The sequence below is a fragment of the Apium graveolens genome, chromosome 6 (assembly GCF_009905375.1).
Source record: "Apium graveolens cultivar Ventura chromosome 6, ASM990537v1, whole genome shotgun sequence".
NCBI classification, from domain to species: domain Eukaryota; kingdom Viridiplantae; phylum Streptophyta; class Magnoliopsida; order Apiales; family Apiaceae; genus Apium; species Apium graveolens.
The window spans coordinates 243,809,647-243,829,195 of NC_133652.1; the positions used below are offsets into that span (position 1 = coordinate 243,809,647).

The window sequence follows — 19,549 nt, forward strand, 5'->3', positions numbered from 1 at the left end:
TCTACGAATCATGAACCAGTGCTATCACACGGGCTGATCAACATGTGATAGTACGTCCGTCGGAGTTAGATTCCAATCTAAAAATTATCGTTTATTGTTGATAGCTTGTGAAGCTTTTATTATGGATCAAATATTACAGGTTTTATCATGTTGTTCAGTTATTATCAAAATGTGGTTTATCATTTCAAGCACATTTTATACTGCTTGCTGAGCATTTCTTTCGCTCATACTTGTCTATCAATCTAATCTTTCAGCTAAGCAGAGCAGGCTTGAGTTCCATGTTTGATCAGAAGTCAAGTGCTTGTAGATAGTCGAGTGTGTTTTCCAGGTAGACTATTTTGGGATGCTTGAATAAGTCTAGAGGTTTGTAATAAAATTTGAATAATCTGTAAAACTAGTAAGACTTATGGTTTGTAATAACAGTGGTTTGCATTAGTGCATGTTCCATACTATAACCTGTGATCGATCCAGTGTATGCAAGGGGTCATATTTATTATATTATTCCCCTGTGATTATTTTATTATGGTTTATTTGCTAGTGAACCCAAATCTAGACCCCGGGTTTGGAGGGCGTCACAACTCTTCCATGATTTAATTCTTGAACTCAGTGTCATTATCACTTCTTATAATTTTGACAGAATATTTGACCAATTTATCCAGCTGTCTGACATGATCAGTTAGAGTAGATGTAGTTTCATTCTTCTTATGCAAGTAATACACCCAAGCGTATCTTGTGAACTCATCCACTATAACCATAACATATTTCTTCCTTGCAATAGACATGACATTGACTGGACCAAATAGCTCAACATGCAGTAAGTGATAAGGCTCAAGAATTGAAGATTCAGTTTTGCTCTTGAATGAAGATTTTCTTTATTTTGCCTTTTGACTTGAATCACAAAGGCCATCAGGAGTAAATACAGATTTTGGTAGTCCTCTCACAAGATCTTTCCTTACAAGCTCATTTATGTTGTTAAAATTTAAATGAGAGAGTCTTTTATGCCAATTCCAGCTTTCTTCAATTGATGCTCTACTCAACAGACAGATTGCAGAACCATCAGAACTTGTTGAAAGTCTGGCTTCATAAATGTTACCATGCCTGTAAACTTTCAGAACCACTTTTCCTGTAGAATTGCTTACAACTTCACAGTGTTCTTCAAAGAAATCCACATGATAACCTTTGTCACAGATTTGACTCACACTTAGCAGATTGTGTTTAAGTCCTAAGACAAGAGCTACTGTTTCAATGATGACATTCCCAAGATTGATATTGCCATATCCCAGAGTTTTTCCCATGTTGACATCTCCATAAGAAACTCCTGGGCCAGCTTTCTCCACAAAGTCTGATAGCAGGGCTTTATTTCCAGTCATATGTCCTGAACATCCACTGTCCAGCACTAGGATATTTTTCTTGTTGCCCTGCAATCACAAAGACCACTATTGGTTAGTTTTAAGGACCCAGACTTGCTTGGATCCTTTGGCCTTTTTAAGTTTGTTAGCATTCGCAGCGGATTTAATTTCAGAGGTTATGCTAACATGCTGTTTATCAGAGTTTATATCAGACTTTGCATCAGACTTTACACTATAAGGAATTAAACTCACTTTCTTCAAAGAAGGTTTTATTTGATAATAATCATAATACAAACTATGATATTCCTTACAAGTATAAATGGAATGCCATAAACTACCACAATGAAAACAAGGATTTTATGGCTTAAACCTAATAGACTGATTCTTAACTCCTGATCTAGGAGGTAAAGAGTTTATATCTTTATTTTTCCTGCAAAAAGAAGCAAGATGTTTAGAATTTCCACATTTATAACATTTCTTTCTAGGAGCATTAGGAACAGGCATATAATTATTGCTTTTATTCACACCTTCCTTTCCATTCCTATTTTTCATAGCTTCCTTTACCTTGTTGACATTCCTAATCTCTTTCAGCTTATGCTTAAGCTGCTTCTTAGTCATTAAGCCTATGTTTACTTCAGCTGGTTTATCCTGTTCTAATTTGTCAGAAGTTGACTTTTCTTTGACTTCTGTCCTAGACTCTTTCATCTTTTCAGAATCAGACTTTACAGTTTTTTCTACAAACTTAACATGATTTACCTTTGGCTTAACAGTCTGTTTAACAACAGTTGGCTCAATTTTTACAGTTTCTTTCTCACTTGTATCATTTCCATAACCTAAGCCCTCTTTTCAGTTTCCACTGCTTACTAAATTCTGAGTTGTTCTGCCAGAGTTAGTCCAAGTTCTGATAATTTCTCTTTCCTTTTCTAACTCAATTTTTAGAGATTCATTCAATTTTAGCACTTCATCTATAATATAAAAAGCATCATCTCTTTCTTTCTGAGTTTGATGAAACATAACTAACTCTTTTTCTAAATAATCATTTCTCTTTTTAAAAGCAAGATTTTCAGATGTTAATCTTTCACATGTTAAAGTCTGATCTCTATAACTAATGAACATGGTTTTAAGATATAATCTCAACTCAGTAATATCATCAGTATGAAAAATATAAGTTGTTTGAGGTACCTTTAATTCAGCAGTTTCAGGACTGCTATCAGCATTTGCCATTAAGGAATAGTTCACCTCATGTTCAGAATCTGAAGTGTCTGTCCAACTTTTCTTCTTTGTGACAAGTGCCTTGCCTTTGTCACTTTTTCCTTTCTTGCAGTCAGGAGATATGTGGCCTCTTTTACCACAATTGTAGCATTTGACATTTGAGTTGTCTCCTCTGTCAGACTTTCCTTTACCTTCAGACTTTCTGAACCCTTTCTTATCAGAACTTCCACTTTTCTTGAAAAACTTCTTGCCTTTTTTGAATTTCATGTAGGCTATCTTTGTGATACCCTTTACCATAAGAGCACACAGTTGGATCATCTCTTCATCAGGATCCATTTCAGGTAAACTTTCAGTTTCTGAATCATCATCAGAATATGATGACTCTGAATCAGACTTTATGATGAGAGCCTTTCCTTTGCCCTTCTTTAAGACAACAACTTTAAAAGATTCCTCCTCAGCTTTAAGAGCAATTGTCCTTGACTTTCTTCCATGCCTCTTGCTCCTTTGATCCATCTCAAGTTCATGAGTCTTGAGCATACCATAGATTTCATCAAGAGTAGTTTCAGTAAGGTCATAGTTGTCTCTTATGGTAGTAGACTTCAAATCCCAACTTTTAGGAAGAGCTAAAAGGAATTTTAGATTTGAATCTTCAAGATCATATTCCTTGTCCACCAGTGACAGATCATTCAAGAGTCTGGCAAACCTGTCATATAAATCAGTTAATGACTCATCAGCTTTTGAGTCAAAGTGCTCATACTCTTGAGTGAGTATAGTCTTCATGTTCTTCTTGATTGTATCAGTTCCCTGGCATCTTGTCTCCAAAGCATCCCATATCTCCTTTGCAGTCTTGCAATGAATTACCCTGTTTGACATGACATTATCAATGACACTATGTAGCAAATGCCTTACCCTTGCATCTTTGGTAATAGATGAGATGTCTTCAGCTGTATACTCACTTTTCTCCTTTGGTACGGTCTTTGCTGGTTTATTAGCAACTACAACAGAGAGTTTGGTTGGCTTATGTGGTCCTTCATTAATTCTGTCAAGGTATTTTGGATCTGTAGCTTCCATAAATATAGCCATCTTCACTTTCCATATGGGATACTCAGAAGGTCTCAGTATGTTAACCCTAATAGTCTCATATCGACTGTGGGTTTGAGTGTTTTGAGTTTCTTGAGTTTTGGTGGATTTGGTTGGAGTTTGTGTTTCTTCAGACATGATTGTTTGGATCTTTACTGTATGTGTGTTAACAGATAAGCTCTGATACCACTTGGTCACACAACACTGTAGAAGGGGGTTGAATACAGTGTTTATACAATCAAATCGATTTAACACAAGTATGTAACAAAGATCAAGTATATTGAATAAATTCTGTTACAATATGAACTGTTGTTCTCTATCAGTGATGAACAAATATCACTAAGAGCTTCTAGGTTACAATGTATAATCTTCTCGATAATGATAACACATATAGTGTAAACCCTAAGTCTGTATTTATATAGTACACAGTTACAAGATAACTTCTAATTGATATGGAATACAATTTTGTCTCTTAAAATATATCAATCAAATATCTTCTACAAGTCTTCCAGTCTTCTAATTCTTTCCATGCATATATTCTTTTGATTTAGTCTCGATCTTCTCCTGTAAATCAGCTTCATTCCTTATCTGAAAGTCTTCCCGCACTTAAGTTTTGATATGACCTTAAGTTCTGATATTAAGTCCTGACTTTCAGTAAGTCCTGATTTCAGTAAGTCCTGATTTGTCCTGTTGTTAAGTTCTGAAAATTAAACATAAATCATATTAGACATGACATCTCAAATAAATCTAACAAGATAAGTCGAATTTCATCGTGTATCAACATCCATTATTGGCATACACTTGGAGTCAATTTTCTCAATCTCAACACAAGTTCTGAAAGTATCAAAACGGTTAGTAGAAGCACATATATACTTCACAGCATTTCTAATTGAATCAATGGACTTAATTTCTATTTTTAAACCATCTTTTACGACCAAATTAAGGATATGGGCGGAATAACGAATGTGTAGAAATTCATTGTTGGAGATACATGACTTCCAATTTGTTGTCTTCTATTTTAAGTGCTTAAGTAATAAGTCATTTGCAGAGGCATTATCAGATGTTAGTGTCAAGATATTATCAACCCCCCACTCTAACATGCATTTTTCAATTGCTTTTCCCAGTACCTTCCCTTTATGACTTTGCACTCGACGAAAATTTAATTTTTTTTTATGAAGTTTCCAGTCATCATCTATCCAATGGGCTGTTAAGAACATATAGTTCATTTTTTGATGTGAACCCCAACAGTCAGTAGTCATATATATGCGTCTACCTTTCATAAGATGTTTCAGTTTTTTCTTTTCAACTTTGAACACCTTAATACAATCTCTAGCCACTGTCCACCTTGATGTGATATTAAACCTAGGCTCTAACTCTTAACTATATCTAATAAAACCAATACCTTCAACAATTCGAAAGGAATATTCATCTAATATAACCATATTTGCTAAGGCCTGCCTACAACGCTCAACACTAAAAGTGTGGCCCTTAAGAGTTCCTGACCCCTCTCTTTTCATTTAAAATGAAAGTATAGGTTGATTCTTATCTGCTCTCTTAGATGGAATTTTTGGACATTTTTTGGCATGATTCCATAAGGTACTTGTCCCATTAGTTTTATTATCATGAACATACTCTTTGCTGCAATAGTTACAAGTCGCTATTTTACTAATTTTATCTTCGGTAAAAAATTGCCAAATAACTAATCTAGCTGCTCTTTTTTTGTACCTTGAGATTTATGCTGAGTTTGTGTAGGAGGTTCCGCATGTTCTTTATCCCCGATAGCAACATCAGGTTCAGGTTCGACAAACTCTACGTTTTGCGGAACTTCGTTAGCATCAAGTTCAATAATTTCACTATTTTCATTCATATTCTTAAATCTCACATGCACATTATTTGGCACAAAATACAAAGTTATAAACAACTAACAAAGAAAAATAATGATAGACTCTAACTGTATTCAAACACAATACACACCAAGTGTTTGTCAAAAGTTCACAATTAAAAAAGTAGTGTGTTCGAATTTATTTAAACTAATTAGTAATATTAACACAATAAATTAGAAGATTCAAGTATATCAAGCATCAATACGATAATATCTTCCATCGAACATAATGAATCTCAAGATTCAAGTAAAAATTCACTAAACAAAGAATCATATATATATATATATTATATTATATATATATAAGATAGACGAAGAAAGATGAAAGATAATGATACATTACCTTCAAAATAATATTGAAAAGAGAACTAAATGAAGAGTTAAGAAGAAATATATGAGCAGATGGTGAAAGAAATTTGAGATACTATTAGTGCGGTTCAAGCCTTAAGTGCAACTGTGCAAGTACTTGGGTTTTTTCAAGATAGAAATAAAAAATTTATTTGATATCCCCACTTACTAATTTTAAGTTATTTTAAATAAATATGTAAATATATATAATATTTTAATATGTATTTTGAAACGGTCCGGTCCGGACCTAAACGGTCGGTTTGGATGTGCAAGTCGAATCGAACCGCTAAGAAACAGTTTTTATTTTGATCAAACCTAAGTCGAACCGAACCGCCTCAAAAACCGAAAAATGCGGTTTGGTCGGTTCGACCCGGTCCGGTTCGGTCGGTTCGACCCGGTCCGGTTCGGTCGGTTTGGAAAAATTTTGCTCACCCCTACATGAAGCTGCAGAAACTCGTCGAAAGTTGCATCTAGTTGAATCGAGTTGTAGAAAATCGTATTTTTACAAAAAAAAATATTATTTTTTTCAAATAAAAAAATATTTTTTTTGAATAACAAAATATTTTTTCCAATTATGTTTTAAAAAATCAAAATATTTTCGCAAAAATATTTTTGGCATTAGGTAATTTTTCAAAAAAGGTCAACAATTATTTGTTTATTTGGCTAGAAAACAAAAACATACAATACATGAGAGTACACGTGGCAACTGAAGCCCAGATATAATAGGAGAAATAAATTTATATTAACCTCCATTAAACTCATTTCTTTCCCCCTCTTCCCTATATACTCCTCAATCCGCTGCTATACACACACATATACATACATATCATATCATACACACACATCTAATTCACTTTACAATTAAGCGAAGATTGAATAATCACACCGTTTAATCCAAGGTTCGATGATTCTATTTTAATAATTAACCTGTTTTTTTATTATTTGTTTTTTGATCGTTACTATTAATTGAGATTAGGGTTTTATATTAATATTCGACTTAATTTTACATGTTTGTGTTCTTAATTCATGTTTGTGTTGTTATATATGGTTATTGTGGTGTTATTTGTGTGAATTGTTTGTTTTTAGTGTTTTTGGATTGGTGCGATTGAAATTAGTGAATTGATTGTGATTATTATGTGGTTGATTAGGTTTGGGTGGTTAATTTGTTGTGTTTTTGTGTGTGGTGCAGATTTTAGAGGGAAAGTTTTGATCTTTGGCGTTTCGAGTTTGTAAAATTAGGGATTTTGGATGAGAAGGAGTTTTGGAGTGAGTAGTGTTTGATCGCCGAGTCACGGCGATTGAATTTGTGATTTTTAGGGGGTTTTGTGTTTTGTATGGAAACTCGGAGCCGTAAGAGGGCGGAGGCTACCTCATCAGCCCCTAATTCTTCGTCATCGGGTCCAACTACTCGTTCTGCTAAACGTGCTCGTACTTCTGGTGCTGCTGGTTCGTCTGCTAATAGTGGTTCGCCTGTTACTCCTGTAATTGTTACTCGTTCGCGTAGTTTGAAGATGGAGGAATCGTCGGGGTCTGCTTCACGTGGTGGTGGTCGTCGTGGGAAGAATGTAGAGAAGGATAGTTCGAGTAAAGGGAAAGAGAAGGAGCATGAAGTTAGGATTAGGGAAAGGAATAGAGAGAGTAGAGATATTGAGAGGAGTTTAGGGTTGAATTTAGAATCGACTGGTACTGGAGGTGAGGGTAATGATGATGATAATGACAGTGAGGATGGTGTTGGAATGTTACATCAGAATTTGACTTCTGCTAGTAGTGCACTTCAAGGGCTTTTGCGGAAATTAGGTGCTGGGTTGGATGATTTGCTTCCATCATCTGCAATGGCCGCTGCCTCCTCTCAGCAGAGTGGCAGGCTGAAGAAAATTTTGTTGGGTTTGGAAGCAGACGGAGAGGAAGGGAAGCAAGTTGAGGCGTTAACTCAACTTTGTGAGATACTTTCAATTGGAACCGAGGACTCACTTAGCACTTTTTCAGTAGACTCATTTGTGCCGGTGCTTGTGAATATGCTTACCTATATGGATAATGCGGACATAATGCTTCTTGCAGCAAGGGCGATTACCCACTTATGTGATGTGCTTCCCTCCTCCTGTACTGCAGTTGTGCATTATGGTGCAGTAGATTCGTTGGTAAATAAACTGCTCACGATTGAGTACATGGATTTGGCTGAACAGGTGAGCAACATATATAAATGCCAATAGTAGCTCAGCTGTGGTACAATGTTTAGAGTTACCGCAGTGTAGAATTCCTAATGTTTATCTAAAGAAAGTTTCCATTTTCCTTTATTCTTGTTGATACTCTAACTCTGATATCGTTATTTTAATGTGCTTGTCGTGATGGTATCAGTCTCTTCAAGCACTGAAGAAGATATCTCAGGAGCACCCAACCGCCTGCTTACGAGCTGGGGCACTTATGGCAGTGCTCCAGTATCTTGATTTCTTCTCAACAGGTGTTCAGGTAGTTCATCTACTAAACCATATTCAGTGTGTTGAATGTTTGGAATTTCCTTGTTATGCTACAGATGAATGAAACATGTTATCTCATTTCAATCCCATTGCCTTATTCAGCGTGTGGCACTTACTACCGCTGCAAACATGTGTAAGAAACTCCCTGCTGATGCTGCTGAATTTGTAACAAATGCCGTTCCTCTGTTGTCACAACTTCTTCAGGAACATGATGCCAAGGTAAGGTTATATGTACTGATAATAGTGGGCTGATTTTGCAGACGCAAAGCTTCAAGGTGGTTTTCTCCGAGGGAATCTAATTAAAAAGTTCATTCATTTTTCTGATTTTAGGTTATAGAGCTTGCTTCAGTATGCTTGACAAGGATTGTGGAGTCATTTGCATCATCTCCTGATAGGTTGGATGAACTATGTAATCATGGACTCATTACACAGGTGGCATCACTAATTTCCACCAGTAGTTCTGGAGGTGGACAGGCTACTTTAAGCACATCCACATATACGGTACTTAAAAATTTGGATTTACGTAAATCAATTACATTATGTTACTTTGTTCGTGACTAAATGAAACATGCAGGGCTTGGTTCGGTTACTTTCAACATGTGCAAGCGGCTCCCCTTTAGGATCCAAGAATTTGCTACTTCTTGGTATTAGTGGAATTATTAAAGATATACTCTCTGGTTCTGGCCTTGTTGCCAACATGTCTGTTTCTCCTGCTTTAAGTAGTCCACCGGAGCAGGTATATGTTAGTCTGTAGCATTTGCAACATAATTGTAATTTGTTGATTAGTATTTTAGTCGGTGTTCTTAAAGTGATACTATTATATTTAGAAAAAAAGAGGTATAATATTATGATGGACTTCTGCAATTAGCTTTTTATGGTCACCCGACAAATGGAGGTGCAGTTAGCTCTTTATATTTACTCAATATTATGAATTTTTGCAGTTAGCTCTTTTATTCACACTCTAATTAAATAGAAAACTTGATAGTTTGTGACATCTATTTATAGTTTCTAGTGGAGAATATATATTGTACATTTGAATATGTTATGGTCCATTTGCCTCTGGTTTCGTTACAGTTACATATCTGTTCTCTTTGCAATGCAACTGCTCTTTATTAGCATAAGTTTATAGCTGAATTTTGTATAGATATTTGAACTCTCTACTTCTGTGCAGATTTTTGAAATTGTGAACCTAGCAAATGAGCTTCTTCCTCCTCTGCCTCAAGGAACCATCTCTCTTCCTTCGAGCTCTAATGTATCTGTTAAAGGATCTCTTATTAATGTCCCCCTCGTTGATTCTGAGGAGCAAGATGATTCAACTGGGACTGAGATCTCTACTCGTGAGAAATTACTAAATGAACAGCCTGAGCTCCTGCAGCAATTCGGAATTGATATCCTTCCTGTATTGATTCAGGTTAGTTCCCAGATATTGTAGACCTAGAGAAAGCTATCCTTTGTTGCTCTTTGTGATTTCCCCCCCTTTTTTTCACCATGCAGATATATGGATCCAGTGTGAATGGTCCTGTTCGTCACAAATGCCTCTCTGTTATTGGGAAGCTTATGTACTTTAGCAGCGCAGATATGATACAGGGTCTTTTGAGTGTGACAAACATATCTAGGTAAAATTTTGTTCTCGATATTTACATGTGCGAGTATGTCATTTACTATATGATGTTAAATTATTTACCATTATATGTTGTTATTGATATCTAGTTTCCTAGCTGGAGTCCTGGCATGGAAAGATCCACAAGTGTTGATACCTGCTCTTCAGATAGCTGACATTCTAATGAATAAACTACCAGAGACGTTCTCCAAGATATTTGTAAGGGAAGGAGTGGTGCATGCTGTGGACATGCTAATATTAGCTGGACCTCATGGTACTGCTCTTCCAGTACAGTCATCATGTCAGAAGGAGAATGATTCTGTACCCGGATCGTCATCGCGGTCAAGACGTAACCGAAGACGTGGTGGTAACTTAAATTTTGAGGGAATCACAGCCGAAGATTCTAAACATTCAGGTTTAGCTGTTGGTTCACCTCCAAATCCCGTAGAAAATCCAACCTTAAATTCTAGTCTGCGTATGGAAGTAAGTTCATCAGCTCAGGCCTTTAAAGATAAATACTTCCCTTCCGATCCTGGATCTGTTGGAGCTGGTCTGTCGGATGATCTCCTACATTTGAAAAGTCTCTGCTCAAGGTTGAATGCTGGAGTTAGTAACCAAGGAACTAAATCGAAAGGAAAATCTAAAGCCTCAGGACCATGTCTTACCGACACTTCTGCTATTAAGGAGGAGAATATGGCTGGTATCATATCCGAGATACTAACAGAGTTAAGCAAAGGGGATGGAGTTTCCACTTTTGAGTTTATTGGTAGTGGTGTTGTAGCTGCTTTGCTGAACTACCTATCCTGTGGGTTCTCCTCCAAGGACAAAAAATCTAAGTCTTCCATTTCCAAGAACCACGAGCAAGCAATGAGAAGGTATAAATCATTTATTTCAGTTGCCCTTCCTTCAGGTCCTCAAACAAAAAATGTGCCTCCTATGAGTATTTTGGTTCAGAAACTTCAAAATGCTTTGTCCTCCTTGGAGCGTTTTCCAGTTGTGTTAAGCCATACGGCGAGGTCATCTGGTGGAAATGCACGAATGTCATCTGGTTTGAGTGCGTTAGTGCAGCCATTTAAGTTACGCCTTTGTAGAGCACAGGGAGAAAAATCACTCCGTGATTATTCTTCAAATGTTGTTCTGATTGATCCTTTAGCGAGTTTAGCTACTGTTGAAGACTTTCTTTGGCCTCGAGTTCAACGAAATGAGTCTGGGCAAAAGCCTTTGTCATCTGCACCTAAATCCGAGTCGAAGGCCACACATGATGCTGGTGTTTCATCACCTTCTAACTTGACCCCTGCCTCCGCGACTCGACGTCAATCTACAAGATCAAGAACATCTATTAGTATTGGTGACAATGCTAAAAAGGAGTTGGCAGCGGAGAATATTGCAAGCTCATCCAAGGGGAAGGGAAAGGCTGTTTTGAGGACAACACCGGAGGATGGAAGAGGTCCACATACAAGAAAGGCTGCTCGTAGAAAAGCAGCTGTGGATAAAGATGTAGAAATGAAAGCTGTAGAAGTAGAATCTAGTTCAGAGGTATGTATGTATATAAAATTATGCGCGTTCTATAATTTTGCGGGCTAAAGGTCACTGGTCTTTCATATATCAGAACATTTCATTTGCACTGAACATCGATCTAAGAACTTTGATATGAACTGTAGTGTTAGGTTAATTACTTAAAGAGAATCTATTTGCTTTAGCTAATGTTACAAATGAGAAATGACCATTTTTCACTAATGGTGATTAGTGATTGTAATTGGCTATAACGATTTTGGTCCTAATGTTATAAATGCAATGTAGGTATTTAGGTATACAGTAGGAAAGAGTATTTAATCAATTTCTGCATTTTCTTTTATGTAGGAAAGTATTTCCCTGGGTTAACCAATATATGTCCGATTACTCTTATGGAGAAGTCGAAATATTATTTTCCAAGGGGATTGGTATCAGCTTCCACATGAAAATCCGAATCTGTATTCTCTCTGGTAGAGATCAAGGATATTAACCTTGTCAATTAAGCTCTTATAAAATGTTTAATAATTTTCCAACCTAGGTGTATCCTTCTAATTACTTCTCAGTTGAGTATAATATATCTGGGAGGTTTGGTAATGGTTTCTGTTTGGAAGTATAGGGCATGGAATATAATAGATAGTTCTTAACCTATGTGTGAAATGGTGGATCGTTTCTGCCGTATTGTTCTATTCACTTACTAAAGCATAGTTGCCTTGGGTTGGTGTTACTAAATGACTTTTAGAGAGTTTATATGGTGTAGGTTTGTTTGGGTAAGCTTATAGGTTGATCAAATGAACTTCAAACCTGAACAACTTATTGGTAAGTTTGTCAGTGAAGAACTTGCAACTTGGGCACACTTGTAGGCTGAATCATGGATGTAGGGTTTATTTTTTGGGCCTTGTTAGTTTGTAATCGGACACAAGAATCAGTATTTTCTTCGTGGCATGTTACTGAATACGTTTATGTCATTTCTAAATTCTTTGCCTTAAAAATCACACACTATTGAACTGTAAACACATATTGATTTTGTAATTCGAACTATCCAAACAGCGACTTATTTTGAAAAAATTACTTTTGCATGTAATTTATAAATATAACTTCAATTAGCAAGTAACTCTTTTTTTAATGTAAACCAGTACTCCCTTGGGCTTATAACTTTAAAGAATGAAGCCAAATTAAACAAAGATTTGTCGAGGTGCAATGTGCAAAATTTCTTGCTTAAGGTATCTTGTTACAAAGGATTGTACCAGACTAGGTTTCTATGCACTTTTGAAATATTACATTACTGTGGTTTTTTTCTAAGCTTATCACTGTATATAGATTGCAAATCCTTGAGTTCTGACAGGTGCTAGGATGAGTAAACACTATATGGGTACAGGGTTATATTTTTTGTGTATATATAGAGTAGTAGCTATTTAAATTTTTGACATCGGTCAGTGCTATAATGTTAGCAGATTAGCTATGCCCTTAAAGGATAAGGTAAAATCCTACATTCTATATATCATACTGTTCTTGTTGAACTTCATTTCTAGATGTATAAAAACATTTGGTGCCCGTTGTTTATATTTTATTTCTAAAGAAAATCAGGAAAAAATTGACCACCGACACGAGTGACTTATTTAAAACAATGTGTAGTGTAGGTTACCTGGAGTTTTGTTGTAGTTCAATCAGAATGGTATATTAAAGTGCCTGTTTGATTGATGTTAATGGGAAAAAGGACATAAACTTGCAAAAATACTTTGCTGGATGTTGCAACTTACAATGGAATTGCGGGGGTTTTCTAAGCTACACTCCTTTTATTGTTCTTGTTCGAAGGTCTTCTATGTTCCGCTACTTGTATGTTAGGTTCAGATATAGAGGCCATCGTCCTGCTTTATAATTTTCTAAGGTTATTTGTTGTCATAATGGTTAAAGATTTAGTGCTACCGATATGTCATCAAAAGTAGCATAGATGGAATCAATCTTTTCTGCAGTTTTCTTATGGTCATATTTCCGGCCTTTCCTATTTTGTATATAGAAACTTCTAATCTGTAAATTTTCGTATGTGTTACAATAACTGCATTTTGTGCTTTTTAGGGCGAGGACTTGGAAGCATCTCCTGTTGATGTTGATGATGAGATGGTGATTGAAGATGACAATATCTCTGACGATGAAGATGACGATGACCAGGATGATGTATGTACAAACTACAACTTCTATTTCATCCTAGAATGTGTCGACTGCGATTAAAAGCTTAAAATATAGTTTTTCCCAGAATCTCGTCTTGTGTTTTTTCTAAAACTGATAAAAATGACGATTTAGGATGAGCTTCTTTCAGTACTTCACTGTGCTTCTATCCGGTGAATGAACTGTTTGTCGCTTTGTTAATAAGCTTATTATAGATGCGATCTTTGGAGTGGATTGCACATGACATGGATATTTAGTTTTTCTTTGTGAATTCTGTTCCCTGGAATATATATAGCGTTGCATCAATTTTCTTTGTTGTGTATGTCGTAAATGTAACTTAATACAGCTATCTTTAGCTGATACAAAATTATAATGAATAATATAGAAGTAAACAGTAAGCTTCACCGGTCCTGTTATATTTATATATTTTTGACTATAATATATATTGATGCAGTAGTAGGAATGTAAGTTGTCATATTGATTTTGCATGAGATGTCTCCAATTTTGTTGGTTTTGGGTTTATTCAATATTACAATCTTAAGGGAATAAAAACTGATATTACATTTGTGCTCTTCCATTTTTCTTTTACTTCACCCCTGTTCTTGTACCAAATTACACTTGCACCAATAAATAATATCAAATATATCTTCTGAAAAAAAATCAATATAGCTATTGTAACCTTAAACTGCATGGCTATTATACACTCGAGCTGCATGCCTGCGTGAATTAATAACAGCGTGAATTAATAACAATCCTGTAGAAGCTTATATTTTAAGATTACTGAAGCTTAGTGCTAACTTCTATATTATCCATTATAATGAGTATTTGCTGGAAGTAACTCTATTTTAGTTGCAGTCATGACATAGACTTGGATGAAAGTTGATGTTACACTATAATTTAAGTTAAAGATGTACCGTACTACCATGACAGAACATCAAGTCATAAGTTGGTCAATGTTCTCTACTAGATAACTCATGTCATTTGCTTGGATGAGAGTTGGTGGGAAATTTTCTCATTTGTTTCTAGGGTTTCTGTATGTTACCTGCAAGACAATTACGATATCTATGTGGAGAGTCATCTTGGCTGATCAAATTACCTCAACTGAAGTTGATTATTGATGTATCTTTGTTTGTTTTACTTTTAGGTACTTGGCGATGGTTCCTCACGTGTTTCCATGATGGACGTAGTGCATGATGTTAAATTGGGCGATTCAGCTGATGACAGTCCTAATCCCCCTTCAACAAGTGATAAACAGGTTAATACAGCCGGTGTTTCTAGCAGCAGGACCACAACATTAAGGAGCTCGGAGTCTTCAGATCTGAGGAGTGGCACTGCTTTCGGTTCAAGAGGTGCAATGTCATTTGCTGCTGCTGCAATGGCTGGCCTCTCATCGTCAAATAGTAGAGGCATCAGCGCCACTAGAGAACAGCCTGGAAGACCTCAAATATCCCCCAGGCTATTGTTTTCTGCAGGTGGGAAGCATCTAAATAAGCATTTGCCCATTTATCAGGCGATTCAGCGACAACTTGTACTTGATGAAGATGGGGATGATAGATATAATGGTAATGATTTTATTTCTAGCGATGGAAGCAGGCTATGGGGTGATATATATACCATAACATACAAAAGGGCAGACAGCCAAACTGAAACGGCTTCAGTTGGAACGATAAATTCTTCATCCCCATCTAAATCAAGAAAAGGGGTCTCGGCATCCAGTTCTTCTATTGATTCATCAAAGCAGCACGTATCGCTCTTAGATAGCATTTTCCGTGGAGAACTTCCATGTGATCTAGAAAAAAGTAATCCAACTTATGATATACTGGCACTATTACGTGTATTAGAGGGGTTGAACGAGCTAGCTCCACGTTTGCATGTACAGTCAAAGATCGACAGTTTCTCTGAAGGAAATATATCCAGCCTAAACGAATTTAGTTCGTCTGGTGTCTGGGTCCCTAGTGAAGAGTTTATAAATACTAAACTCACTCCGAAGTTAGCCAGACAGTTGCAGGACGCACTTGCACTTTGTAGTGGGAGCCTTCCGTCATGGTGTTACCAATTAACAAAAGCATGCCCATTTTTGTTTCCATTTGAGACACGTCGTCAGTACTTCTATTCGACTGCTTTTGGGTTGTCTCGTGCACTGTATCGTCTTCAACAGCAGCAGGTTGCAGATGGTCATGGCTCGATGAATGAGAGAGAGGTCCGTGTTGGGAGATTGCAGCGCCAAAAAGTCCGTGTGTCTCGAAATCGCATCCTTGACTCTGCTGCAAAAGTTATGGAGATGTATTGTGGCCAGAAAGCTGTTCTTGAAGTGGAATATTTTGGTGAAGTTGGTACTGGACTGGGACCGACGTTAGAGTTTTATACCATCTTGAGTCATGAGCTACAAAAGGTTGGACTTGAGATGTGGAGGTCTAATTCTTCATCTGATAATTCCATGATGGAAGTTGATGAGAAAAGTAGTAAGAAAATTAGTGATACTGGTCTGGCTTTAAAGGATATAATTCAAGCACCACTTGGGCTGTTTCCGCGTCCTTGGTCGACAGGCGCAGATGTGTCTAATGGCAGGAAGTTGAGCAAAGTTGTTGAACACTTTAGATTGCTTGGCCGTGTTTTGGCGAAGGCTCTTCAAGATGGAAGACTTTTAGATCTGCCATTGTCAACAGCGTTTTATAAGCTTTTGCTTGGTCAGGTAAGGTGTTCTTGGTTATGCCAAGCTTAAGACGTTTTTTTTCTTGCATGTCAAGTAGATAGATAAGCCTCTGCCTAATGTAATGATATATTGATTTGCTGTAGGACCTTGATCTGCATGATATTATTTCTTTTGATGCTGAATTGGGGAAGACTTTGCTTGAAATGCAAGCCCTTGTTTATCGGAAGAAGTACCTGGAATCAATGGGTGCTAATGATCAAATTGCAGACCTAAGATTTCATGGGACTCTAATTGAAGATCTCTGCTTAGATTTCACGCTGCCTGGCTATCCAGATTACATTTTGAAGCCAGGCGAGGAGAATGTACTAATTCTGATCATTTAACCACATCTTGATTAGAAACTTTATAATTGTAATTACTGGGTGGTTCTCATGACATTATTTTTTGCTGATTTGGCAGGTGGATATAAACAGTTTAGAAGAATATGTTGCCCTCGTAGTTGATGCTACAGTTGGATTGGGTATTAGGACACAGTTAGAAGCACTGAGAACTGGGTTTAGCCAGGTAAACATGCGGAAAATTGACACAATTAGCCTGTTTATTGTAAAAATTGTACACAAATTACCGGTTTGTAAAAGTTGGCCAAATATGATCGTTTCTATCTGCCACTGAGAAATGTGTAACTGGAAACTATCCAAACCCTAGTAATTAGATTTACCTAACATGTGTTAGACAGTAGTTTGTATATAATATAAAATATAAAGCATAAAGGTATAAATGCTCACAGTAATCGTAATCGAGTAACTTTCTCATGCTTTGCTGATGTATGCCAACCTGTCAACAAGTTAGAATTAGAAAATATCATGATACGCAATCATGAGTAGGGTATATTATTAATATTTTATTGATTACTCCTTTAGAAAATGCGTAATCAGTATTATAAAACTATATTTATTCACAATACTCCGGTGTGATTTGTGTAACAGTTTAAAAATGAATATAATACCCCATACAGATTGCGTATTAGGTAATACCCCATTCTGACTTGCGTATTCGACCGGCTATAGTTGGCCAAAATTTTGAAACCGGTTATATTTGTTAATATTTATAAAAAATCGGTTAAACTTGGCTTTTACCCTAAACATGCCCACTAGTCTTCATTGTAATATTAGTCGTACTCTGAACTGTGCAGTCGAAGAAGCTTTTTTCTTGTCTGTACAAAGATTTGTTTTTTTATATTTCAGTTCTACTGTCCCTCCGATGTTAATTGTACTAGAAATTGGTCTGTTATCGAGGTCTTACGCTACCTTCTTTTAAGCTGCTCGTGGAGTTTGATAAACTTTAGTGGGTTATTCACGAAGTTCGCTGGAAACGTGGTAGTCTGTATCGATGCATCGTGTAGTCGTATTAAAGTATAAACTTCTTACATGCATTTCTAAAATTGAAATGTAATTTTATGGTACGTGATGTCAGGTGTTTGACATTTCATCTTTACAAATATTTACTGCGAAGGAGTTGGACTACTTGCTTTGTGGTCGTAGGGAATTGTGGGAGGTAAGTTACTTTTTTTGTTCTTGTTCTTCTAAGTAGTTTTGCAATGTATTTTTCCATAATACATGTACTTGAAATATAGGCTTCTTCTGTGCAGACGGAGACCTTAGCAGATCACATAAAGTTTGACCACGGCTACACTGCGAAGAGTCCTCCAATTGTTAATGTATGTGCTCTCCAGATAATAGAACCCTGCCCTTCTTAAATACATTGGAAATTAATAGATGTTATGTTTGGATGTTTTCAGTTGCTCGAGATTATGGGTGAATTCACCCCAGAGCAGCAACGAGCTTTTTGTCAATTTGTAACTGGTGCACCCCGACTTCCACCAGGAGGTCTGGCAGTGCTAAATCCCAAACTGACTATTGTGAGAAAGGTATGATTCATTAGTTGATGTTCTCAAATATATGATATAACTTGATAACATATATTGCACACATAACTCTCCTTCAGTTCACGTACTAACTCGTCAGTTAATATTGCAGCATTCATCAACCATTGCCAATACTACGTCTAATGGGATTGGGGCATTAGAATATGCCGACGATGATCTGCCAAGCGTAATGACTTGTGCTAATTACCTGAAGCTCCCTCCTTACTCTACTAAGGTAATTTGTACACTAATGTTTTATGTTTTTTTTACATCTAGCTTGTTCAGTTGGTTCATTTCTTGAATACAATTTTTATGTGTGACAGGAAGTCATGTACAAGAAACTTATGTATGCGATCAGCGAAGGGCAGGGATCTTTCGATTTGTCATAGGACTAAGAAGAGTTCCTCCTTTTTGATTTTGTTTCTTTTATCTTTTCTTTGTTTAATTTTAAGCATGCAATTTCTTTAAAACGAAGTGTACTCCTGATCAATAAAATTTTAGCTATCATTCAGTTATATTGCTGGTGGTGAACCACAAAAATAGTGTGGAAAGGAACAAACTATTTCCTGAAGAATGTTGTGATTGCTCAAGTCAGTTATGTGATATAGATTAATAAGCGTGCGCGGTTTTGTCTTCAAAGTATTTTTCACGCCGTACCTAGTTTATAATATAAGATGCTAAGTTTAATTCGTGACATGAAAAGAATCAAGCAGCTGTTACCCTTTTAAAATTTTAGAAGCTAAAAGAAGACTCATTTTAGTCAATTGACCGAAAACTTGCAATTGGGTTATTCAACTTAAAAAACTTTTAGTTACATTATTTTACTCTTAAAAATTTCAGAAAGTATACAAGTGATTGGGTTATTCAACTTAAAAAATTTTTAGTTACATTATTTTACTCTTAAAATTTCAGAAAGTATACAAGTGTTGAAAGAGTGAAGTCTGGGGACAACGGTAAACGTGAGTTCCGCTTTTGGCAGCTGTTGGCAGCTGTTTGGAAAGTGATACCTTACGCAAGTCCGGACCTATATAGCTATATAATATATGACCCAAAAGCTAAGAACGGCCCGGCTCGCGTCGTTCCAACTTCCAACAACCGGCGGGGAGCACCTCAGTATACGTTATTTGTTGTTACATTATGTTATTTTAATGTTATTGATTAAGTTTGGTGACTTAACTTAATATAATTAGCTAAGCGGCATTTTGATTGTTCAACTGACTTGCAATTTGGTTATCAAACTATTTTTTTTTATTTAGATTACTATCAAATCATTATGTCTATTGAAAATTTAAAACAAATCAAACGAATAGGTCTCTTATAATCATGTTAAGGACTGCTTATCACACAACAAA

At 36.3% G+C, this 19,549-nt stretch overlaps 1 protein-coding gene across 2 annotated transcripts; it reads left to right on the forward strand.

The window, feature by feature from the left end:
• The first annotated feature begins 6,616 nt into the window (after positions 1-6,616).
• Positions 6,617-18,836, forward strand: LOC141666951 (E3 ubiquitin-protein ligase UPL3-like). Of its 2 annotated transcripts, none has more exons than XM_074473211.1 (18): positions 6,617-6,770; positions 7,061-8,054; positions 8,227-8,337; positions 8,448-8,564; positions 8,676-8,846; positions 8,920-9,081; positions 9,517-9,756; positions 9,840-9,961; positions 10,056-11,481; positions 13,531-13,629; positions 14,765-16,312; positions 16,417-16,635; positions 16,733-16,837; positions 17,747-17,827; positions 17,907-17,990; positions 18,072-18,200; positions 18,310-18,432; positions 18,521-18,836. In XM_074473211.1, exons 2-18 carry the CDS (start codon positions 7,206-7,208, stop codon positions 18,584-18,586), a joined length of 5,652 nt encoding a protein of 1,883 aa, XP_074329312.1. In that variant the 5' UTR covers positions 6,617-6,770; positions 7,061-7,205; the 3' UTR covers positions 18,587-18,836. The 2 variants fall into 2 exon arrangements, with proteins under 2 accessions (XP_074329312.1, XP_074329313.1); XM_074473212.1 differs by having other exon boundaries at positions 17,922-17,990.
• The last annotated feature ends 713 nt before the right edge of the window (positions 18,837-19,549 follow it).